General features: G+C 48.2%; 1 protein-coding gene across 1 annotated transcript in view; it reads right to left on the bottom strand.

Annotated features, from left to right (window-relative positions):
• Positions 1-20405, bottom strand: part of PDGFRA (platelet derived growth factor receptor alpha) — a 34466-nt gene extending 14061 nt beyond the window's left edge. Inside the window, exons 1-12 of the mRNA XM_086747244.1 lie at positions 20270-20405; positions 13119-13179; positions 11648-11962; positions 8371-8634; positions 7552-7682; positions 6012-6183; positions 5719-5908; positions 5081-5196; positions 4474-4600; positions 3282-3475; positions 2725-2819; positions 2482-2614 (exon numbers count right to left, since the gene is read on the bottom strand). Coding sequence (XP_086603370.1) covers positions 2482-2614; positions 2725-2819; positions 3282-3475; positions 4474-4600; positions 5081-5196; positions 5719-5908; positions 6012-6183; positions 7552-7682; positions 8371-8634; positions 11648-11962; positions 13119-13167 — 1786 coding nt within the window. The 5' untranslated portion in view covers positions 13168-13179; positions 20270-20405. The remainder of the gene's footprint in view (positions 1-2481; positions 2615-2724; positions 2820-3281; positions 3476-4473; positions 4601-5080; positions 5197-5718; positions 5909-6011; positions 6184-7551; positions 7683-8370; positions 8635-11647; positions 11963-13118; positions 13180-20269) is intronic.
• Positions 20406-24786: the final 4381 nt, after the last annotated feature.

Below are 24786 nucleotides of genomic sequence, written 5' to 3' on the forward strand. Positions count from 1 at the left end.
TTCACCCCACTCCACAGACATAGCCTGAGCCCCATGTGTTTTACACTTGAAATCTGGAGCCAGGTGGGAGCTGACTGCTTAAGACCTGGAGGCATCTGTAATGCCACCACATTCTTGATATCAAGGCCTTCAGGGGAGCCCAAAATTACAGTATGCATTTACTTTTCTTAGCATAAAGGCACTGCTGCGATCTGCCCGCCGGAGGAGCAGCACTGCTTCTCCACCACAGAGGGATTGTGCAGACGCAGCAGCAGCTCAAGGCTCCTCAAACTAATGGAGGAACCATGCGTGGGGATGAGAGCTGTTTCAGCCTCTGTCCCTCATCCACAGAGCTTATCTGCTAAGCCTGTCGGAAAGGTGCTGTTTTTCTACTCAGGTGGGACGCAAACACAAAGGTGAAGTCTGTGAATTTATTCCAGACATAACTTTCTCAATGGGATGCTTCTTTGGCTAAAAGTGAACTGGGATGATCAGGAAAACCCAAACTAAATATTACTGTCTTGGTCTATACCGAAAGCCAAATAAGTTTCAAGCTTTATAATCTACATCCAGTTTCTGGATTCATGAGAAATTAGGTACCACATCCCTGAATGCTGTATGAATCTACACTTGCCTTTTGCAAATGGGGATGGGTCTGATTCTGTGTCAGACCAACATTCCATTTTATTAAGGCCACCAGGACAAATGGGTGGCTTGCTGGGAAGCGACGGGAGCAACTCTGCTGCCTCTTGACAGCCACCCAAAGACCCTAAGAAACAGCAGCACTTGGACCATGCTCCTTGAAAGTCTCAGCTGAAGGAGGAGGTCCAGGTCCTGCCGAGCCCTCAGCAGAGCCGGGAGAAGACAGCGGCATGCCAGCAGGTCACTGCGCTACCACACTTCTCATTCCCTTACGTGTTTCCCAGTCCTGTGCTGGCTGCCAACTGCTGTAAACAGCAGTGCACTATGTACATCGTGGAGGGGCGATAGCAAAGGGAAATTTGCAGTGTAACTTGAATTTACCAATTGAAACTCCAGCCAGCCAACACTCAGAGTTGGCATTTGACACAGCACTGCACTCCAGGCACTACTGGCTAGAAAAACAAATACATGCCAGCTGGCTTACACAGCTAGGATGGGAAATGCTCATCTGAATGAGCCGAAATGGGTTTGTATCCTGCTGCAGAGCCTCCCTGAGCTAAAGGTGTAATTGCTTTGCTGCCATCTCCCACTTCAATAAGCGGAAACCCGCACAAAGCAGAATGGTCAGCCCTAGAAGCAAAAGAGGTCCCCACCAGCAAGCACTTCATAGGGCAAAACTGCCAGCGGGTAAATGTTAACCGTATCAAACAGAACACTTGCACAATCCAGATCGACAAAAGGACACGCAGCGTTAGTTTCTAAAGCACTGACTATCCTGACTGTACTTGTAAACAGGAAGGCATTGAAGGAGGCTGGTGCTCATGAGTCAGAGGAAGACAAAGTCACAGTGGTGGTCTGTTAACAACTCAGATCTGACAAATCCTATTTAGGCATATAATTAAAGTCTGAGTAGTAATAAAATAATTCTATTAAATATCCACCCTCCTCTAGTTTTCAATTAGCAACATGAATTTAATTAAAGGACATCATTCCTGAACCAGAAATTTTTCTGCTCCTTCTTTCAAGAATTAACATCAATTCTTTCTCTGTGATGGGGAAGGAACAAGACCAGGGGCGTACGTTTCTTAAAATATATCAAACAAAAACCATATTTCATCTTCTTATCCTGTATTTTGTGATACAACTTGGTGCGCAGATACCTCCAAGAGAGGGAAGCCTTGTATATTTAAAGCATTACCTGGCTAGAACATTAAAGTTGTCTACAGTCATTACACGTTCAACTGATATACTTGACAGATGGGGCCAGTCTTGAAGAAGTAATTACAACTGAATACTGTATGAACTCCAATGCAGGAATAACAAAGCAAAGCAGAAGGGGGAGGAAGAAGGACAGTAGCCACAAAAATAAGTTATGCAGTTACTCAGCACTGATATGTGCACAGCACAGGTTAATAATTTTAAAAATATTTTTAATAAAACTACATAACTACTCACAGATTTCCCTTGCCCTCTGCAGATAATTATATAAATATCTTGCAAACAAAAAACACTCACACACTTCTTGTGGGTGCCTTAGCAGAAGTGAGTGTTGAGAGGGGATTTAACACTGGGAGAGACCCCCTAAGCTGTATGGAGGTGGGCACTGCACACAGGGCGTGTGGAGGAGAGCTGGGGCGGAGGCACAGGAGACAATAACACAAGGAGCTCAAGGCTGACACCACTGTAGGAGAAGAAGAAGATGCAGAAGGAGAACTGAAGAGAACAAGACAGGTAGAGAGAGGCTCTGAACTTCATAGCCATAACTTACATCGCAAATCCCAGTAGCAGAGATCTCAGAGTTGTTCTTAATCGTCCTCCTCCACAGAGAAGGACGAGATTAGTCCCTTAGGGGAAACTTACCAAGCACTAACCCGTCTCGAGGAAACTCCCATCTGGAGTCATAGGGCAGTTGCATTGGGTCCACATAAATGTATTCGTGGCCATCAGGGCTGATAGACTCAATGACTCTCCATCTTATCTCATACCTCGGCTTCTGCAAAGCACATTGAATGCAAAATTGACCATTAGTCCTGTGCCTGACTTCAGAGCAGATCAAAACCCAGCAGGGCTCAGCATCCAAGCTGAAATACCTTTCTACATTACCTGTTTCCATATGATGACCAGGACAATCAGTGAAATTATCACTATCACTAGCAGCACTAAAACTGCAGCAGCCACCGTTAGTTCTGATCGCAAGGCTGTGGAGTAAAAAGACAGACCGTATTTTCCTCCTGAGCCATGAGGAACGTGACACACACATAAGACATCCACCTCCCCTACCACCGCAGTTCCTGTGTCCTGCAGATGTGGCAGTAGCAGTTCCTGAGGCTGGTGACTGTAAAGTCTTGCCAAGCCCAGAGCTGCTCTGCCTTCCTGTTTCAAAACGAAATGCAGAGCTTGTCTAGAGGAACATCCCACAGGCAGTGGCCATAAAGTGATAAAATGAATCATGGAACCATACAATAAGCAAAAAAACAGATGCAACATAAGGACCTGTAGAATGTCTCATTCTCAGATGTCCCAGGGTGGAAAAAATTCCATTTTCATTTATTTTTATCTGCAACAATTTGTATTTTTATCTATTAAGACTGAACGGAGGTGTGTTAGAGACGGATCAAACTGGCTGCTGTAATTTCATGGAAGGAAGAAAGCAAACTCACTGGGAGCCACAAGCTTCAGTTCCCGAGTAACAGCACCAAGGTCGTTCCTCGCCACACATCGCACAGCCACGGTTTCCTCTACTTTCTGGAAGGTCACCTGGCTTTCCACCATGTTTTTCTCATCCAAGTGGGCTTCCATGTGTATATCAGAGATATTGTTAGTCAAGAGTGTCCATGAGGTGTCATTGCTGCACCTACAGAGAAGAGTAACAGGGGAAATGGGCATTGGGTACAGGTATGGATAAAGAAGACCGAGCAGAACAAGAAGCATCTTTCCCTGCAACTTTCTTCTGACAATGATCCTTTTAAAGACCAGAAATGCTTAAGGCTGTCTCCATGAAAAACCTACATCTTTCTTTCCTCAGAATAATTTGCCTTCTGATCCTTATTACTGCTGCTGCTTTGAGGGCCTGACAATGCAGCCCAGCAGACCCGGTATAGATAGACCTTGGTGCCACTATGTATCCCAAACAGTTATAGGACTGGATGGATCTCTATTTCTCCATGAATCCTTAGCATGGTGCAAGGCTCCCTGGGGCAGGGCTAGGAGGACAATTGTCCCGCCAGGCAGTAAGACGTTTTAGCACAACAGGAGCAGAACACAGCTGGAAGGTGCCCAGGGCTTCTAGCCTTCTTCCATGCATGGCCTCCCTCTCCCTGGTGGATAACCTCCCAGGGAAAAACCAGCCTCCCAGCAGCCACAGAAAGAGCAAGTCTACAACTGGCAAAAAAGGGAGTAATTACTCCATGTGTCTAAAATACTTTGAAGGTGAACATTAGAATTAAGGGGAAATAATGACAAGAGAAAATTTAGAAGCATGCAGGATTGTTAATGAGGCAGACTGAGCTATTTGTGAAATGATAAGAACTCCCTAAACGGAGGGACAGCTACTTCTCGAGATCCATACTGAAACCAGGACTGTGAAATCTGCTGAGTTGCCTTACTGAACACAAAGTTGTTATAAGAAAAATTTCCTGAATTGATGCGCTGTGTCTTCTACAGACTGCAACCACTAGGAAGGGCACTGACAACCTCTCTTGAAACACAAGCAACATGCCTCTAAAAAGAAGAAAATTATCTAGAGCTTACTGTCCCTTCATGAGGAAAACGTGGTACGGTAACTAATAATGTTAATCTAATGAAGGACACAAGACATCATATTTTGGAAAAGAAAGCACCCTCTCCTCTTACTTTTTAATGTCCTTGCAAACCAGCCATTCCACATCAGGAAGCGGGGTCCCCTCTGCCAAGCACCTCACTGTCTGCCCACCCGCAGAGCCGTGGTGATCATCCACGAGGTCTAAGATCAGGGCTGGAACTGGGAAGGAATCAGGAATTTGTTAAAATATTTGTCAGGATCTACAAAAAAAAAAAGCCTAAGATTTCAAATAAAGCAGGGCAGGTGGTGTTTGGCCAAACACCAGAGCTAGAGACCCAGGCTTATCCAGGAGATCCTTCTGTTCTGTAGGACAGAGCAGATCCTAGGCCAAGGCCATGAAAAGGAAGCGCTGCGGTTATGCCACGTCCTCATGTCATACTACAAGAGCTATCATCCTCCGCTGTCAGCTGGAATAAGTTAGGCAGGAGGATAAAGTTTCTTTTTGGCTCAAGGCCAGTGCAGAAGGGAAAGCTAGGATCAGGGTAGGAGAGCTCCAAGGACTCAGCATGCACACACTCCTCTGAACGTCCCGGTTCACGCCTTTCTTATCTCCACACTCCGGGCAATCCGATGTGTAAGTGGATCAAGTTTTTGCTGTGTGCCATCAGTTCTAGTGGGCAAGGCTTTGGGGCTCCTTACCTTGTATCAGCAAGGAGAAGGTGTAGCTTTTAATCTCATCTTCATTTTCAGCAACCAAAGTATAGTACCCGCTGTCTTCTTCCTTGGCCCGGATCAATTTTAATACGCTCTGAAACCTACAGAAATGAGATGTTTTGTTTGCATTTTTAAATTGGGCATCAAGTAAAATCACTTTGGTGCAACATGTAATCTGGGTATGTAGAGATTATAAAGCAGTGACATCCAGCGTTTCTAGCATGCCTTTAACTGAAGTTGTTACTCAAGTGGTAAATAACCACCAACATACAACTGAGAAACAAGAGGGTATAGCTATATTCTGCAGGGATCTGACAAAACCACTGGTATTATTGGAAACAGAGAGAAATTATTGGTGTGCAGATATGTTGGAGGGACTGAAGCAGCTTAGTGCTCAGAAACCAAGATTTCTATGGTTTGGAGACGTTGATGTTATAAAGAGAATAAGAAGAGGCAGATGAGGCATCGCCCTCTGGAGTAGAAACCAAAGAAATTATTATTAAATGCCACTGAGGAAGAAGCAACAAACTGAGGTGAAAAGAGAGAGCAGGAGCAGTGCCCAGGTTTCTAGGAGAGAAACTCAAGTCAACATTGCAAACTAAGGGGCAGAAGAATATTTTTACCTTGTTTCTTGGACTCTGTTGGAACTAGTAACAATCTCAGTAAGATTTTCAATCAGAGTCACATTATCCTTCAACCAGTACATTTTGGGTGCTGGGTATGCCTGCACATCGACGACAAAGTTTTTGACTTCATGCAGATTGACAGCTTCCAGAGAGCTAAACTGGGGCTCCAGATGAACGAAGCCTTTGTCTGTAAATGAAAAAGCCTTGCATAAGCAATGCTATGCAGCATTTTCCAAGAATGGTGTTTTCCAATGCATTAATAATTTTTGGACACTAAAATCAGACTATACCATGAACTGTAATGACTACTTTCTTATTTTCCTTAACCTCCTTGGTGGCATGCCGAGCAGTACATTCATAATCCCCTGTGTCTTTCACTGATGCCTCAGGAATGGTCAAGGTGTAAACCAGCTTCTGCGATGGGACTTTGATGTCATCAAGTTTTATCAGACCTTTTTCTTTCTGTAGTTTGGAGAAGGAAAAACAAAAACCTTACTTAAATAACTGAACTGAAAGCATACCATTGAGGATCTAGGATGCCATTAGAGTGAGAGCAACCATCTAAACCCTGTGCGGTAGAAGACTTGTTTCCTCAGTCAGAGATGTATTTTTCAGCCACAGGCACAAAAGATGTGGCTATAAAACCACTTTTTGGGGGGCAGGCACAGAAGGGTGAAGAGGTTAAGAGCTCGTATTTCATTCACTCGAAAAAAATACCATTCAAAATTTGGGTGAGCAGCCTGAAAGAACATTTCACTGCTTATGTCCTACCTTCTCCTTGGACATAAATGCCACTTGGCTTTTCTTTGTTCAGTTCTCACGAAGTAGGGTGAATTTTTACCCCCTCTGCCAGACAAAAAGTAACTAGTTGCTAGATGCTATGTTCTTCCTGCTCTCAAATCAAGAATATTTTATTGGCAAGGAGAAGACTCCTGTGAGTAGAAGGATGGTGAGAATGGTAGGCTTTGTTATCACAAGAGGCTGGAACAAAATTATGCTGGGGCAAGTTTTGAAAGGTGGCCTATGGCAGAGATTATGATGAGTAACATGGAAAATAGAGCAAAACCTTCTCAACTCATTTTTCCTCTTGAGCTTTTAACTTACTTAAATAAAAGGCAGGATTTGGGGTCACAGCTAGATACACTTCAACTACTCCATTTCTCCAGTGACCAGACTTTTTACATGGGATACTCTGAAATTCTCCATCGACTGGGACTGGCTCTAACCAAGTTTCACTAAACAGAAATTTTCACTGCAGAAGGATGTTATGTCAGTTTGAAAATTTCCAGGGTTCTCCAAAACTTTTAAGGTGTAATTTCTGCGTAATTACACTGACTGCAAGTGTCATTTTAATTTACACCTCCATAATGAAGAACAGTTAAGACTATGGATTTCATTCTTCTTCATTCTTTATTACGGCAAAGAACCCAGGGTTTAAGAGAGCCATTTTAGAGCTTCAGACCTTCAGCTGCAGAGCTCTATGCAGATGTCCAACACATTCCTAGATCTTTCTATTTCCACAAGATTTCTTTTTTTGAACCAGCACAAGACCTGAGAGACAGCATTCCTCCCTCAGAGGATGGACTCCCAGTCACACCTCACCTTCCTCTCATGCTTTACATACTTACTAACAGCAAACTCTAATTTTTGAGACTGACTTTCTTTTGTGGCAACCTAAAAGTAAAATAAATTACTTTGTTTCCTCTCCTCGGTCATCCTCATTTGGAGAAGAGGAGAATATTTTACAACCCCACCTTCTTCCCCAATAAATAACTACAAACATTCAAACAGAAAAAAAAAAATAAAAAGAAAATAAAAAGAGATATTTACCACTTTCCCAGGATAATTCCACTGTAAATTAACTACCTCGTTGTCAAAGACCACACAAGTAACTACGATGGTCTCGCCTGTTTTGTAGACAGTTTTAAGAGCTTCAATTTCAACCGGCAGCTGTGAAGTAGCTAAGAGGAGAGAGAGAGAGAGCAGATTTTGTTTTTAGAAGTACACAATTTTCACATGGTGCAATTTCACAGGGAGATTTCCATTTCACTTCCCCTACTGAGGAATTACCTGGAAAATTCAGTGAAAGTGCTGCTGATTTATACTGATATAAACAATTTGTATGATGTAAAGCATGAAGTGTACAGGCATCGAGTTCAACCTCACAAAGAAATGATCCGTACATAAAATTTCAATTAGAATTTTGTATCTCCAATGCCCCAGTGAAAATGCACTCGATATAAAAGCAATGCCAATAAAACTCTTATTTTCAAAATATTTGAATCATGCTGTTTTTCAGACTACCCAAAGTCGTAACAATTTCAAGTCACTGGCAAACACCAGTCTTTTAAGTTACATTTCAGCAAACAGGATGAAAATACATGGATTATGGAAGGACTTTCTTGCAACCATTTGGGAGAGGAGATAAGGTTAAGGACACTTTATTCTTATCAAAATTGTATGTAACTGCTACGTAAACGAGCAACTAAGTAACTGGAAATACTGCCAGAGGAGCAAGAGGCTCATCATTGGGGAAATAACTGATATAACCCTGTGATGCTGGTGCTGATATGGCTCTTACAGTGTGAGGAAAGAATTGGACTGAACATTATTACGTCTTTTTTTTTTTTAATGAACAAAAATAAATACCTTTTAAAATATAGATGAGGAACTCCTCAGACTTGAACTCCACGTCTTTAACCATTGTTTTGCATGTGTATGAGCCAGCAGGGAAGTTCCCTATGAAGCCTTGTTTGCTGTCATAGAAAGCATAGACAACCTTGTCTAAACTGTTACTTAAAGTCACTTGAGCATTTGGGGCACTTGTCCGACAAGGGATAACGGTGGGATCACCTTCTTCTACTAGGATGAACTGATCTTCTGGTATAGAAGGAACAAAAGGCATGTCTGGGTCTGTAAAAAAACAAGAGGTAATTTTACACTGTCTTGTTTGTGGTAAGTCCCTGTACAAGAACTGGATACCAACAGTACAGTTCATTAGTACAGTTCACTACCCCACTTTTTCAGAGATCACAGGTAGGGCATGATAATTGCATGTGGTATCTCATTTTTGCTATTTGATGTGACATGTAGCCAGCCATTTGACCTACTCATAAAACACGAAAGGGCTTGGGCTCCTTTGTGACAACTCAGGATGCAGAATGAAAAACACAGAAGAATCACTCCCCCAAAAATGGTAAGTATTATTAGTCCCTTAGATCTGGTTCTGACATATTCCTACAGTGAGGGCAAAAGGATATCAAGTGAAAAAAAGCAAGAAAATAACTTCTGGGTGTGAAAACATTCATGCAATGGCTGGGGACTAAAGTAAAGATGAATTCACTTTATCACAGACACCTCTTTCAAGACATACGTACAGCAAAGATCTCAGGGAAGAATTTGGACTGAAACATCCTATTTTTATGACACAAAGTTTTGCACTTAGGTGCAACATTCACTGCACATAAAAATTATTAAAGATCCTGCCTTTTATTGGTACAAATCACACATCTTCTTCAATTAGACTTTTTTCCCCTTTGGTAATAGTAGCTGTCTCCTAACTGGTGCAAGGGAAAAAAAAGTAAAAAGAAAGAAAAATCCAAACATTTGCCATGTCAAAAAGTAGAAACCAGTTTCATGTTGTTTATGCGGAACACATTAAAGCCACATTTCATCAAAAAGAGTTTGAGGTACTTATCTTCTTGTGTTTCTAACATGTCCAACATTACAGTTATGAGACACAGTTAATTATGGTCACAGTATGTGGTTTTCAAAAGATGGTATTCAACCAGAAAAAAAAAGCAAACAAACACCTGCTAGTTTTACTTCTTTTAAAGTCAACAAAATACATGCCAACTTTCCTACCCAGCCAATCTAAAGTCTGGGTTCAAAACATAATGGCATAACATAGCCAACTTAAAAAGCACAGCCTTCAAATGATCTCCATTTGGCCATTCGGAATAAACAAATAATCCCCGCTAGCCTGAAGCTTCTGTGTGAAGCTTTATAATAAAATTTAATAAATAGCAATCCAAATCCCTCCAACAATAGACTTTCTGCTGCCCTGGCAGGCTCTTTGTAGCAATATTCCAAACACAGCGCTCCATCCCAAAGACACTGCCAACCCCATGTATTCATTTTCCCACTGTAATTGAAAACAGAAACAGGATTCACCTAGTTTGGTTTTCTGTGTGCTGTTAGTGAAAATAGGATATTGTGTGAAGTCTCAATGTAATCCTCCTTGGCTAAAGTGGGTTGCTGCCACCCATTGCCCTCCTAATTCATTGCAGGAAAAACAATTGTAAAGACAAAGTTTACAGTGGAAACAGAAACATTCTCTATAATTTGGAGAAAAGGATATGTTTCTGCATTTATGACATCTTGATGGTTAGCAAGTGGAAAAAATTACAGGGTGCCTCTGCCCTGCAAATCTGGTAGGCTGATGTCTAGAGGCTTTTAAAAACCAAACCAAAAAGCCCTCTTGAAGAAATCTTCCATCTCTTGCCTTTATATTCCTTCACTGACTGTGTTACAAGACTGTGTAACACCACCAACAACTTCTGGTGCTTTGGTTAGAGCTGTTTGGAGGTCGAGATACATATGCCAAAGCGTGCAGCCTCTGCTGAAACATCTTGCTGCAGGAATGAACACAAACGCTTTCCATTTGTTGTGGGAAAGGGAGGAAAAAGTCTTGGAAGAATTGCTATCCTTGGATCACACATCGTGAACTGCAAAAACTTAATGCCACTGCAAAATAGCCTTTAAAACAAGCGCCGTTATTGCTTCCTGACTTTTTCCTCTTCCACAGTCTTCCTTGCAGCTGCAGACATCATCTCCTTCCCAACATACTGTAGTTTTGCAGGATGATTTGCAATCTCTTCTCCCTTTTGTTTCCTGTTCAAAATATTTACGGCAAATCTACTGGCTTCATCTTTCCTGGCCCCTCGGTTGTGCCATTCATCCCCTGAACCCCAGCCAACGCCGAGGAAACATCCAGACAGGGCTTTGCAAAGGCAGCCAGTTGTGGCTCAGCCTCTGGTGCCCAGCTTAGCTATGGCAACAAAAATCTTCATCCCATGGAAAGCGTGGAAAGCCTTTAAACGGATTTCCAGTCAGAACAAGGGGGTGAGAGGATAAAGGTGCAGATAGGCACTTCCGAAAAGAAGGGATGCCATTTCTTCTGAGTCCAACAGGTTTTCCACCACTAAGGAGAAAGGCGGCACGGGGCCTGGGAAGGCTGTGTTTGCTTTGAAAATTACAGGGCACTGCATGGTAGCACTGTATTTTAATCTTGCGTCAGAATGGTCAGCAAAAACACTTCTCATTTTACTCTCCCTTGTGACAGCCACCTCCAAGACATCTCTGTTGCTTTATGCTTCCCGGGCTCTGCGCACACACGAGCTTTTTCCAGTTTTCAGTTCAAGCCTAATTCAGATTAAGAATGAGATATGGCCTTCCTCATGTGGCAACTGCTTTAGTGTCAGACATGGCACCGGTTTGGTCAGTACACATCCCAAAACATCCGCTCAAGTCACGCCTGAAAGGACTGGTGTCGACATTAATCCCCATCTAGGAGGCCAGGTAAACCTGAAGGCTGGACACGCTCCCACAGCTGAGCTGATCTGGCCACTGAGGTCTACAACCCAGCCTCCGGTGGTCAGAAGACCTCAGCTCTGAAGTTGTAAATTCATCCCTCTTCTTGAGAACTAAAACTCCTACCAAAAAAAGTGAAAACCAATAGAAGGAAAGAGGAACGTATCCACAGACTCATAGGGGCTGGTCTTGATTTACACATTAGGAAACGGCCCTGGGGTCATTAATCTTCCTCTGACAGTGAAATGCCACCAGCGACACACCTCTCCTGAACATCCATGGTTCAGCGTTCCCATCTGAATCTCCTGGTACAGCTGTGGCATCCCCCACTTACCAGGCACATAGATGTAGATGTCCTTCCCTTCCACTTCCCCATCTTCCACTTGAGTGTGGTTGTAATAGCAAACATACAAGCCCGTATGAGCGGCTGAGGCATTTCCTACTTCAAGCACCGTCACGAAGAGGCCACTGTTGTTTTCTTCATGTCTGATGTCTATCCGGTGGCTTCCCTCGGTCACTGGATACTGCCAGCTCACTTCGCTGTCTCCAGAGCATTTGAGTGTGAAATTGGAATTCAGCTGTACCACCATTTCATTCCTATCCGGAACAATAGTCGGCAGAGGAAGCTGGCAAAATGTTAGGAACGGTCCTGCAAAAAGACACGAATAAACAGCGTATGAACACAAACAGCCGCAGTGCGGGGATGCGAAAGAAAGCAGAGTGGATCCAGAGCAGCTGTTTTTCTGACCATTTCAGACGTGCTGATGTTCCAGGAAATCTGCCCTTGTTAAAAGCCAGGGCTTTGCCCATGGATGGCAAAAGGCTTCCCTTTGAAATGTTAAGTGTTTGTTTGCTCACTTCTGTTTGTCAAATCAAGAGGTGAAAGACAGAGGTGAAGTTAGAGATGGTTCCCAATCCACACCACAGCTTCCCAGCCCCAAACCTGGGAACGGCTCTGCTGCAGGCAAGTGAATCCCACACCCTGGCTGTTGGGTCACCAGCATCTTACAAGTCCTTACAGCAATGGTCAGGAAAGCAGCAGCTCTGTCAGCCTTCGAGTAAGCTCACAACTGAAAGTTAGAAACCACTTCCCAAGACCAACACCTGCATTTCACATCTGGCTTCTATTTCTCCAAAGGGCTGGAGCAAGGGCTTAGATCCAAAGTTTGTGCATCAGGTCTACCTCTAGCCAAAATGTACAGGAGGTTTATAGCCAAATAAATCTGTAATTCGCTGAACTAGATGTTGTAGATGGCACTGGTTTTCAGATGCAATCCACAGTGAGAGGCTCAGATTTGCAAGCCTAGATAATTTGTAGGTGGGTTAGCACAGGTCCAACTTCCAGGAGGAAAATTAGAGGATCCACACCCTAAAAAAAATGGTGAATTCACCAGGGAATCAGGTTTGCTGTTTCAGTCTATCAAACAACCTGTACAAAACAGATAGGGTAGTCCACGATAAACAAGCCCACGGTTGTGAAACTGGCAGCAGGAATTCAGACTGTCTTTGAAACCAGTTTCTCGCTCCTGCACATGTTATCCTGCTCTACAAGCCCTTTCTATATTTAGCACCCTGTGGCAAACCCTGCCCTCCCCTCCCAGCACCATTCCCCCAGCAGATGTTGGGAGGCTGGGCAGGCAGCCTCGGTGAGCGTGGTGAGGTGGTGTGGTGTGGGAGGACGTGGGGAGCCCACACAGGCAGCTTCACCCGCATCGCACCGCAGGAGAAACCCCAGTGGGGCAGGGCTGGGGCAGCTGGAGAGAGAAGTAGAGGTGGAGAGGCTTTAGAGGACTGAGGAACATTACCTGTGAGAAAACATCCCAGGATCAGGAACGTCCGTGGGGAAGTAGCCATAGCTACCAACAACTGCAACAGAAAGGAGAAGGCAAGAAGGAACCAGTTAATGGACTGAAAATTGCGTGACAGTTTGCAGGACCCCTCTTCCCGCAGTGTTCTAGTGCGGCTTCCCAAAACTCTGCAGAGTGCTGCCGAGAGAAACGGCCCGGGCGCCCCAGCTCACACCCACAGCCCAGGGAGACATGTGCAACCACCTCCCACGAGGGGTACATGGGGCCACCAACACACAACAAGCATGGGAAGTGCAGCTTAGGTACCGTAACCCCTTCCCTCCACCGGCAGCATAAAGGAGCCAAGTCCTGGCGCATCCCTCTCTTCAACAGCCTGCAGGCAGCTCCGATGCCCACTGCAGCCTCCCAAACTGAGCCCACAGAGGCAGCACCCTCACAGGCATCTGTCAGGATGCAACGGCTTTGTGCAATAAGTTCTGCAGCTTTCATTGGAGAAAGAGCATATTTAAAAGCTACTTTTATTACAAATAGCACAATCCTGAGTGATATTTTTGTTTTGCCATTGTACATACATATATATATAGCTTACTGAATACAATGCAATACAATAGTGTTTATTGCTTATTTAGCAAGAATTCCCTTGATCGAGAGACACACTATTTAAAACATATGCCGAAGTTTTCTAACAGAATAAATCCACGACAAACTGTAGGCCAGCACTGCCATTCACAGAGCATCTCTTCTCCCCAGCAGCGTGGAGAGCCATAGGTCACACGCAATAATTTCAGCTTTCAAACACATAATCCTCAGGCACTACTCTTGATGAGGCAGCAATGGCAATAAGCATCTATGTAATTTTTCTGCCACCTAATGACATTTTTGTTTAAAACCCTCAATCAGCCTGCTAGATAATTTCCAAAGCAGAAGCCCCTACAACTCCTGCTCCCATCAAAATCAACGAATGTTTTGTTGGTGACTTTCACAGTAACCGGATTTGGCCCAAAGCCAACGTAGATTTTAAAAAAGACTGCACGGAAGAGCCCCTGCTCTGAAACACAGACCAAGGGGTAAAATAAAGCATGATGTGTCAAGACAGGGACTACTTTTCAAAGGTTCTGGAGAGTTTCTATTTACCCTGTGGTATTCAGCTCCTGATGCTGAGATAGGAAGTCACGTAGGTACCTCTAGTTATTACGACCACGCCAGTGCCATACGGGAGTTAAATGGTTACGACATGCCAAGGAGTGTTTCTGAACCAGTCTCTCTTTCTCTCTGCAACATGTGGAGCAGACAGCGCGCTTTTACAAAGCAAAAAGTATTTGTTTCTCCACTCAAACATAAAGGTCTCAGAAGCACGATTAGAAGACTTACAAACTACCAGCCTCAAAAAAACCCCTACAAACAACTTTGGAAATTCAGTTGACAACATTCTAGCAGAGACAAGGCATTTTGCCCAATTCTTCAATTAGCAATAATTGCCATGTGTTTACGTATCTGTCTCCCATTGATAACAGACTCTGGGACATCAAAGAAGCCCCTCGGTCTCACCCTCTTTACTCATTTTTATCACATTTATATCCTGGTTTTTTTTTCTGATAAAGCAACCCACTGTAAATCTTGAAAGACTTGCCATGGTCGGTTTTATTGATCTGACTCCTCTACTCCTAAGATCCACAAGACAATGAATGTTACTCCACTGCCCATCAAGTTTCCTTCTGTCTTTTTTCTCTGAAAAGGCAGATCTCTCCTCGTTTTGTGTTGGTTTTGCAACTATTCAATGCAACTATTGGTGCAGCACAGAAGCAGAAAGCACAAAGTTAGTTCAGAATCTCTGTTGAAGTGGACTTACATGGTTGCAGAGCTCTGTGTGTGAGGACTGAAGACCCATGGCTATACAGATGGAAGTACAAGTGGTGGCATTTCCAAAGTGCTACTTTGAATTTGCTGTCTGGTTGGGCTGCCATGGAAATCAACAAGAGCTGAGTGCCTACCGTTGCAGCTTAAGAACACAAGGGCTTCCTAAATTTGCATCTTCCAGTTGGCTATTCTTTCACAACCCAGAGCTTTGATCTTTCCTCAATGACCCACTAATCTCATCAGGACCCAGAGCAACACTTCCTCACTGTGAAAGACAGGATAATGTACTAAGTATTCACCATCATCCATATTCAAAATCTATTTGAACTGGATGTAACTACACTGTGCATCTGACTTAAGCATGCTAGAGTCCCATCTGGAGCATATCCTCACACGTCAGTGCTGGAGTCAAGGTTTAACACAGATACAATTTCACACTCCTAATTCCCACAGCATCAAACAGCTACACTTACCATGTTTTCACTTATTTACATTCACCTTTTTTTTTTGTACGCACTTATTTGTGTTTTTTACCTTCCTTGTGGAAGAGCAGCCCTCTTTGTCCTATGTCACCACAATCTCAGCCCTGACTAAATACATCAGGGTCAGTTCCTAACACCGCTCTATCAAACCATAAACTGATGTAAGCTCATTGGAGCCAGCAGATTTATGCAAGCTGAAGCCCAGTATTGACAGCACACATAAACGTAACTTTGAGCCAACCTTAATTCCTTGCATACCTTGAACATCGCTAACTAAAATAGAAACCTGGGCGTGTATAGTGAAAGCTAGGTGTTGCCACGAGGGGCTTGCCAAACTCTCTGCAGAGGAGGCTGGCAGCCCAGGGTAAAACAGTCATTGCATCTTTAATCACTGGGGTTTGAAAGGATCTGACTGAAATTTTGGTATCTCTCTTGTGTGCTTTAATGATTAAAAAAAAAAATAAAAGCAGAAAAAGAACATCTGAAGAACTGTTATCAACAAGGAGTCAATCTTCCAAACACTCCCTGCCAAGTGCTGGCTTTCTACCAGGAAGGGTTTCATTGACTGCACCATAGAAGACAAAGTAAAATCAACATCCACAAAGCCAATGGAAATACGTGTTTAGAAAATGATGCTGTTCCTAGGTGCTTGCTCTACATGACCTAGAGAGAAAGCAGGATGGTGGACCAAGAAGAGCCAGCGATATATAGTTTTTTTCATTTTGATGTAAATCAAGACCTCTTTCAAGGCAGAAAACTAGCCCGTCTACCAGAAGACTGGAGACTCTAACGGACTTCTCTCCTGCCGGCAGCACAGTCACTACAGTTCATCCCCTCAGCCACATGATGGCAATGTTGATCCACATTAACGAACCAAATTTCTTGAGCAGAAGGCAACGCTGGTCTCCTCAGCAGACAGAATCTAAAACTGGGTCTCCTGGATCAACTTAAAATTCAAATTTCTTATATTTTCGTTTCATGCTAGTTCACCGATTTAAAAGCAAGTGATAAAACCAAACCAATCCCTATTGCTCTGTATTTAGATAAGTGATAGGACAGCAGTTGGATTGCAAATCTTGGCACGTAATGATGTGATTATGCTTGTTATGAGACGGCTGGATAATTTCAGTGGTGATTTTGTCAGAGTGGCAGTCTGTCCTTCTGGGAAGACTGACCTTTTCCAGGAAGAGCTAAGGCCAGTGCAAGAAAAGAGGGGATCATTTCCTCCTTATGGTATATGTCATATATAGCTAAATGTAAATGTTCAGACAGGACCTCTTGAAACATTTCTTGGTTCTCAACTCCCACATGCAAACTCAGTTCTCCACAAGAGCAGAGCTGCCCCGCAGCGCTAACAGGCGGGTCTGAAGGTTTCACTGGGAAATGGCACAAACAACAAAAGAAAATTTCTTCAACCAAAAAGACTGGCATAAATGTTCTCGTAAAATGAGGCTTGTTCCACAGCCCTTTACAAGTATTTGCATCCAGCATAGCCTGTATGCAGCAATAATCAGTGCCCTGTGCCAGGCTCCTGCAGAGCGCTTTGGGCTCTGCGGGACACACGGCGATGGCTGCTGCCCGATGAGCCTTACAATCAACCCCAATTCTTCAGCCTAACCCTCAAGGACAGACTCCACCATTCTAAGAGCTAAAGGTGGGGGGGAAAAGCAAAAATTCTGAATTTCCCCGCTCGGTCCAAAGAAGACTTTCCAGACTGTCTCCGCAAACAGACCAAAAGACTGGCACTTCCCAGGAATACGTCTCACTTAGGTTCTCAGGATCTTCAGAGAACACCTCAGATCCCAACTCAAGCACTCAGAAGCATTGCACAGAAAAAAACAATCCATCTCTGTCGACCACAAGAGCTAGGAAGCCTAGCTGTTGCAGACTTTTCCCTTGGGTGCCCAGGCAAAGCTTTATTGGCTTGAAGGAGATGAGTCAAGCAGGAGAGCAAGGCAAGAGGGAGAGAAAGGATTGTTTGCTTACTTGATTTCTTTTGTAAAATTATCGGCACTTCTCACCACCACCAGGAAAAATAACCTCTCAGAAGTCATTCCCTGGTCTTTTAAACAAGTGAAGCAAACATCATCTACTAAAATTTTCAGAGTTCATATGCAGAAGTAGTGTCATTGTGGCCACGACGATCTAAAGATGCAAGCGAGGCAACGACAGTATAAGGTTATCCCTTTCACTCTCATAGACCAATTGGTTTAGCTGGAAATAACCAGCAAGTCTTTTTCTGTCTGCATACATTGCACTTGAATCCTAGCTTGATACTGTAGTACTGTGGAGATGTATTTTATTAAAATATTTATTACTTCCTGCTTTCTTGAAACCTAATACCTACATATTGCTCTCACAGCCGCACAAAGATTTCCCGTACACCAAACAGCAAAAAACAGTGAAGATGGCCCAAGTGCCCGATGGCAGCCAGACGGGGATGCCTTCTGCCCTTAGTGCCTGGAGAGGCACCAGAACAAGGGGTCTCATTTCAAACCAGTGAGAGAGCGCCTGCAGGCTGGGAGAGCTGCTTTGCTTGTGGGCTCCTAAATCCCAGTGCTTTGTGTGGTCTCATTTTTCTTCAAACTTTTTTTTTTTTCCTCCGAGCTTTGAGGTTGGCTAAACTGCTGTTTAGCGGAGGGCCTTTCTAAAATGCTCTTTGTTAACTAGAAGCTAAAACCGAAGTCCCTTGCTGGGAGATCCTTCCTGGTCTTTTCTAGAGCCAGAGTTAAAAGTCGGATCTCCACAGTTCAGATTTTGATCAGCCGATGACAGAGGAACCTTTGATGCCTGTCTCCTTCCTTTGATCCCGTCTCTTGCCCCATCTAGGGACACGAAGTTAAGGCAGCCGAGCTAGGATCCCAGTCGGGCTCTGCATCAGCCCTGAGAGATGCTGAGGGCACAACAAGCTGCCCCCCAATTTCCCTCGGTGCGCCCCGTCGGGGAGACAGCAGGCCGCCTACAGCCAGAAGGAACGGGAACGGGAATGGGGAGGGTGTTACGTTCGCACTTTCCAGCCCCCAGCAGACTGCAGGCGCTTGCCAGACCCCGCCTGCCCGCGGGGAGCCCGGGCAGCAGCCCCCGGGGAGCGGGGAAGCCTCGGCGGGGCCCGACGGCTGGAGCCGCTGCGGATCAAAGGCTGCGGGGGACAACGAGCCAGCCTAGCCGAGATGGCAACTCCCCGCCACTTCGCTGTTTGTCTGGGTAACAATGGGAAAGCCTTTGCCAAGCTGGAGCGGGATTTTTTTTTTTTGTCTGTTTTTTTGTTGTTGTTGTTTGTGGGGTTTGTTTTGTTTTGTTTTTTAATGCGAGGTAGCCAGGAAAAATAAAAGCGGGACAGTGGAAACGGAGAGGTGCAGAGTGAAGCCGTGTTTCCCTCCAGGGCTGGCTAATTCTGCTGGCGCTGAGACCCGAGGGCTTCTTCTCCAGCCCTCTCCGTCGGGCGAGGCACGGACCCCTAGGGTGCAGGGTCCGGGAGCCTCGGCGGAGCGGACAGACTTCGTGCCCAGCTCGGAGCTGTGGGACCAAGGGGGAGCGAGGTGCCTGCAGCCTTGGAGACGGGTCCGTCGGTCGCCAGCCGGGCAGAGACGATGCCCTGTCCGCCCCGGAGGAGCGCCAGGGAGCTGGAGCGTTTGCAAGAGACGAGACGAAAAAAATCCCGTCGAGGCAGGCTGGAAACGGGAGGCTGGAGACATCGCCCTCGCCGCTGCCCCGCAGCCGGGATGCGGGCAAGCCCCGGGGGGGGCTGGCGACTACGCCCCGGGGCTGCTTGTCCCCCGTTCGATCTGTCGCTGCCGGCTCCAGAAAAAAAAAAAAGCTGTCCGAGTCCTGTTCTCTGGAACGGCTCCTGGGCTGCGGGATCCGCGTCCAAAAATGTTGAGCAATGCCGCGGGCAGCCAAAAAGCCATTTCCTACTCGCTCCTAGGACTTTTCCAGGGGACTCCAACCTGGCAGAGGCTGGCAGGTTTGCAAACTCTTGACAAAATCCAAACGGTGGCCGCGAAGACTTTGCCCTCCCCCGGGGCAGGAGGCGGTGGGCTCCCGCAATCCGGCGGGGCAGGCGGCAGGGTCGGCGTTCCCGTTGCGGGCTGTAAAGCTGGAAAGGCTCCAGGTACTCGTCCTGCCTAAATTCAGCATCTTCCCTTTCCGCTGAGACGTGAAAAAGAAAAAAAAAAAAAAAAAAAAAAAAAAAAAAAAAAAACACAACCACAGACGGGGCGCACAGAGATGGAGATCGGGTTGCCTTGGGGGGCGGGGGGGGGAGCGAGTTGTGTGCGTGCCCCCGCTCTGGATCTCGGGGCAATTTAGGCTGGGGGAGTGAGGTGGGGTCTGAAGAAGGGAAGGTGGTGAAAAACAAAGGGCGGGGGAAGGGACGGGAGAGCAGCGGGGTGAAGGCAGCGAAGGGATGCGAGAAGGGTACTGTCCTTGGAGGGTGCGCGTCCCTCCCGTCCGGCCACGGCCGCTGCCCGCGGAGCCCCGGCGGGTCGCTCCCTCTCCCGCGGCAGGAACGCGGCGCGGTGGCCCCCGCCGCCTCCAATGTGTTTGTCATTAGCGCTGCCCGCCCCGACGGCCCCCAGAGCCGCCAGCTCCCCGCTCCCCTCCGCGGGGGCTGCCCGGCGCCCCCCGCGGGAAGGAGCCCCCTGCTCGGCTCACAGCATCGGGGAAAAGAAAAAGGTCAAAAAAAAACCCCTAAACAAACAAACAACAAATAAATAAAGGAGAGGAGAAATAAAAGGGGAAAATTAAAAAGCGGGAGAAAAGGTGAAAAAAAAAAAGAAAAAGGTGGGGAAACTGCCCCTCACCTCTTACCTTCTCCTTTATAATCCGCAGCCCCAATCCTGCAGATTGTAAAATATCCAAAATATGTCCACGTCTTTTGTGACTTTCCCCGCTCAGCCGCGCTGGCGCTCGCCCTCCCTCCCGATCCGACTGTAATGGTCTCACAAACCGCGTCCCGTAATTGATTCAATGTTATAGTCCATCCTTCCAAAACTAATCATTTGCTTTAAGTAAATAGCTGTCAGGAAATGAAGCCCCCCCCCCTCCTACCTCCGGCCCCTTCAGAGTAAGAGCCTCCCTGGCTCGCCCGGCGCCCCCAGCCCCGTGTCCGGAGGCGGGCGAGCGGGAGGGAGGCTCTTACGCAGGCAGGGGGGCCAGTCTCTGCCTCCAGATTTCACCAGCGTCGCAGGGGAGGGGGGAGGTTGGCCATATGGCAGGGGCGAGGGGGAGGAAAGGGGGAAGAGGGGAGTTTTGCACTGCAGGGGGAGAAAATTTAAAAAAAAAAAAAAAAAAAGCACCAACCCAAAATACTTTCATGAAAACTCCGAGCCTTCCCAATTTCATGAATGAGCTTTGCCTCCTCAGACCCTCCAGGACGGCGGGTCGGGCGCCGGGCTCGGGGTCCACGGTCAGAGTGTGAGTTTATGGACGGGGAGTTTGGTCTGGAAACGAATTAGCGGCTTCCTCGTGTCCTTTGTACCCCACTTCCCAGCTTGGGCTGGGGAGCTGGATGGACGACGGGGAGCCAGCCGGGAGCAGGAGGCACGGAGAGAGAGAGGGAGAGGCGAATCGCTCACATTTATGAATGAAAGGCACAAAGAAAGGCAACCTTCGCCGGGAGCCAGCCCTTCCCGCAAAAAAAAACCTCGCAGCTCCGACGGCACCGGGAAAGCTCTTCTCTTCCTCTTTGCCCTGGCTTTGCCCACTGCAAACAAGCAGTGACTGGGCCAGGGGAGGCGGGGGCGGGGGGGCACGGCGAAGGCCAGGGGTGCCCACGGAGGCGACGGCAGCTCACGTCCGAGCCCGGCCTGTTCGAAGGCGCTCCCGATGGGGCTTTGATCCCCGCCGGGGAGCCAGCACCGGTTATCTCTGCTTTGTCGGCCGTCGCTATCTGCTGCCGATAAAGGCGACGGCCCGGGGTGGTGGGGGGAAGCTGCCCTCGCAGCCCTTCTGCTCCGCGGGCTCTGTGCGGGAAGGGGAAAGCGGGGCGATGCGGCGGCTGCGGGAGAGGGGGCGGTGCAGCCCCAGGAACCAAGCGGCTCGGGAAGCCCCTGCCCGCCCGCCCCCCGCCTCCTGGGGTCGGCCCCGGAGCTGCGCCCCTCCCGAGTCTGGACCTCCTTCCCCTCCACCCCGCACCTCTTTTTTTCTTTTTTTTTTTTCTTTTTCCCTTTTTTTTTTTTCCCCCTTTAGTATTAAACAAAAGAAAAGTTGGTCGTCAAAAGTCGAGCGCCAGGATCGGGTGTTTTTTTCCCTCTTTCCTCGGCGAAGATGCCCCGAAGGCAATGGGGGCAGAACCGACTCCCGCTCAGACTGAGGCTGGGCTGGTGGGGTCCCCAGCCGTGGTCCCGGCCACTCGCCCGCCCTCCGCCAGTGCATCCTCGGCCGGGGTGAGCCCACGGCCCCGCTATTGCTTCCATATGTTCCTGCAGGAAATCATCGGAGTCAACTCTGTGAGCAGCCCCTGGTCGGAATGCTAACAGGATACCATAATGCTTGTGAATAAACAGGCTCCCGAGGAGTCAAAAGCATGGGGAAGAAAAAAAAAAAAAACAAAACAACAAAACCCAACCAACCAAACAAAAAAAAAAAAACAAAGCCCCAAAAAAACCAAAACCAAACAACACCCAAAACGCTCTGGAACTCTCTACGTGGGGAGGCAAGCGCACCCAGCAGCAGCCTGAACCCCTTAATTTGTGGAGGGCAAGATCCTATCGCGACTTGGGTCGGAGCTGCGGATTGAAGAAGATGCGGGGGTGGGACGGGCGGCAGCGGCCGCCCGGGACCCCGAGGTGATCCCGCTGTGTCCGGTCCAAGGTGCGGGGCGGCGGCGGTGAATCCTGGCGGAGCGCAGCCAGGATGGGATGGATATAAGGGGAGAGTTACTTTTAGAAAAAGAAAGGAGCAAAAGGGAGGGGAGGAGGCGCCTTCTGGTTGCAATTACCTGCCTCATTTGAATAATGCCTTTGTCACGATCATTATCGTTAACGGCTTCCACGTGGGATCTCACAAGACCCAGCGTAAAGGAAAAATTGAGAACTGAGGGACTGGCAAAGCTGCCGGCCCAGCTCTGCGGGGACTGGGACGGGGACGGCGGTGCCTCGTCCCACAGGGCCCCTCCAGGGGAGCGGTAACACTTTCCCCGACGTGGCTTCCCCCTTCCCCACGCTACGGGCCGGGCCGCACCGACCCCACGCCCGCCCCCCGGTGTGGGAGCGGCTCTTCCCGCACGGCCAGGGCCGGGCAGCTGCTGGGCCGACCTTCCCCCCACTCCCCCACCCCCCGCCCCATTTCGGAGTGCTGGTGGGGTCTGTGGGCTAGTCCCGAGCAGAGGAGGTGGGAGCTCAAATAAACCCTCCAGGTAGTTAAAATAAACCTCTCAGGAGGGCTCCTGAGCTCTACCCCCCGCCCCGTGCGGCGCAGGGGGCTCCCGTCCAGGGAGGCGCGGGGGACGTGAGGTTAGCGAGAGGACACACTAGGGGGTGGGGGTGGGGGGCGGGGAGTATGTTTCACCACTGCAGCCCCTTCTCCTCCCGCCTTCCCCTCCCCCCGACGGGCTGGAGCACAAGGCATCCCGCTAGCGCGTGTTTATGCGGCAACATATGGAAGCCGCACGTCTTAAACAAAACTGCGGCGCCCGGGCTGTAGCCGCTCTCGCCTGTTTATGCTCCCAACTGGGGTGGGGGTCCCTCCCCTTTTGGCGCGGGAGTCGTCCCTCCCTGGGCCCGCAGGGCCGGGCAGCGGGTACCGACGGGGCGAGTTTTTGCAAGGCGGTTCGCTCCCCTTTCGGACGCTTCGAGGGGGGCTGGGAGCCTGCGAGCCGCCCCGCTCAGCATCCCCCTTCCCTGAAGGTGTCCCAATTTGCTGGCAATAACGAGCCCTTTCCTGCGGCCCTCTACCACGGGTGAGCCAGGCAGCGTTTAGCTGGCTGAGATAATTTAGGGAGCCTCATAGATGAGGTCTGAGCGGCCTCCTGTGGGGCGGGGGAGGGTGGGGGGCAAGAGGGGGTGCTCCTTCGTGGGGCCGTGGCCTTTTGGAAAGCCAGGTCTGGGTTTGATTATCGTTAATAATAATTAACGGGGGTCTGCCGCGGCCTGCTCACCGTTTTGGAGCAGGAACCCCCTCGAGCCCCCGAGGGAGGGAGAAAGCAGGGCAGCCTCTCATCCTCGCTATAAATCTGTGCTCCTCATCTGCCGCAGAGGGAGGAGAACACAACAGTGAGGGCTTCCTGAGACAGAAGGAAAGTGAGTCAGGAGACTGCCAAGCCCCCCAGACCCCCTAGGAGATGCACACTGCCCGCAGGACGGCCCTGTCTGCGTTTACAGTTTACAGTTTGGATTTTTTTTTTCTTTCTTTCCCTCTTCCCACAAGACCAGATTCCCTCATTCCGTTTGTTCAACATGATGTGGCGCTGAATAGCAGGGGTCCCGTGTCCCTGGCAGAGCAAGGAGCCAGACCAAAGAAATTCAGGGCTGCTCTGCCTTGCCCAGCTTGCGCTCCCCAACCTTTATTTGGATTCCCCACAAGGCTGGTTAAGGTAGTTCCCTCTGTCCCATCGTTTTGTTGTTTTCCCACTGAGGCCGCCACAGCCGTGATGTCGAGCTGTTTGGCTTTTGTTGTTACGTTTGGCTCTTGAGTGGAAGCCTTATTCTTTGAAAAACAGGCTTTGTTTTTTCCTTCTGCTCCCGCCTTGACTTTTTGGCTGGGGCAGAACAAACACGCTGCGCTGCTCCAGAAGCGGTCCGGACCCCGTTCAGGGTTGAAGTGAGGGAGCCCAGAAAAGCAAGGTGGAACCGGGCTGTTCCTCCGGCCCCGCTCCACTCAGCGTCCCCCCACCCTCCGGTCCCCGGGGCGGAGATCCCCGGGCCCTCACCGGTGGGGCGGGCAGGCAGAGCCGCCGTCGGTGCGGGTCCCTCCGGAGGTGGCAGGGTCGCCGCCGCCTCCCCCCCCCCCCTTCTCCGCGACACTAGAGGGCACCGGAGCCCACGGGAGGAGCGAGCCCGGCCCAGCCTCTGGGCTCCCCCTCGTTCCCCGAGAGGGATCGACCGGGTTTGGAGAAGAGGGCTAAGCGGGGCCGCCCTCCGATGCCCGAGGACCTGGGGGTTTCAGCCCCGCGGGTCCAGCCCTACGGGCCGGGCTGAGCGAGCTCGGGGGATGAGGCGTGCGGGAAGTAAAGCAGAGAGAGCAACTCCTCCCGCGCCACAAATGAGAGGTTTTCCCTCTGAAATGAAAGGAACTCCTCTGCTGATTCAGCCCAGGTTTGATTTCGGCTCATAACTCCCAAGACCGTTATCTCTGCCTTTGTTCTTCTGAGCTGCAGCAATTAATGA

The sequence above is a fragment of the Chlamydotis macqueenii genome, chromosome 4 (genome assembly GCF_036417535.1).
Source record: "Chlamydotis macqueenii isolate bChlMac1 chromosome 4, bChlMac1.mat, whole genome shotgun sequence".
Taxonomy (NCBI): Eukaryota; Metazoa; Chordata; class Aves; order Otidiformes; family Otididae; genus Chlamydotis; species Chlamydotis macqueenii.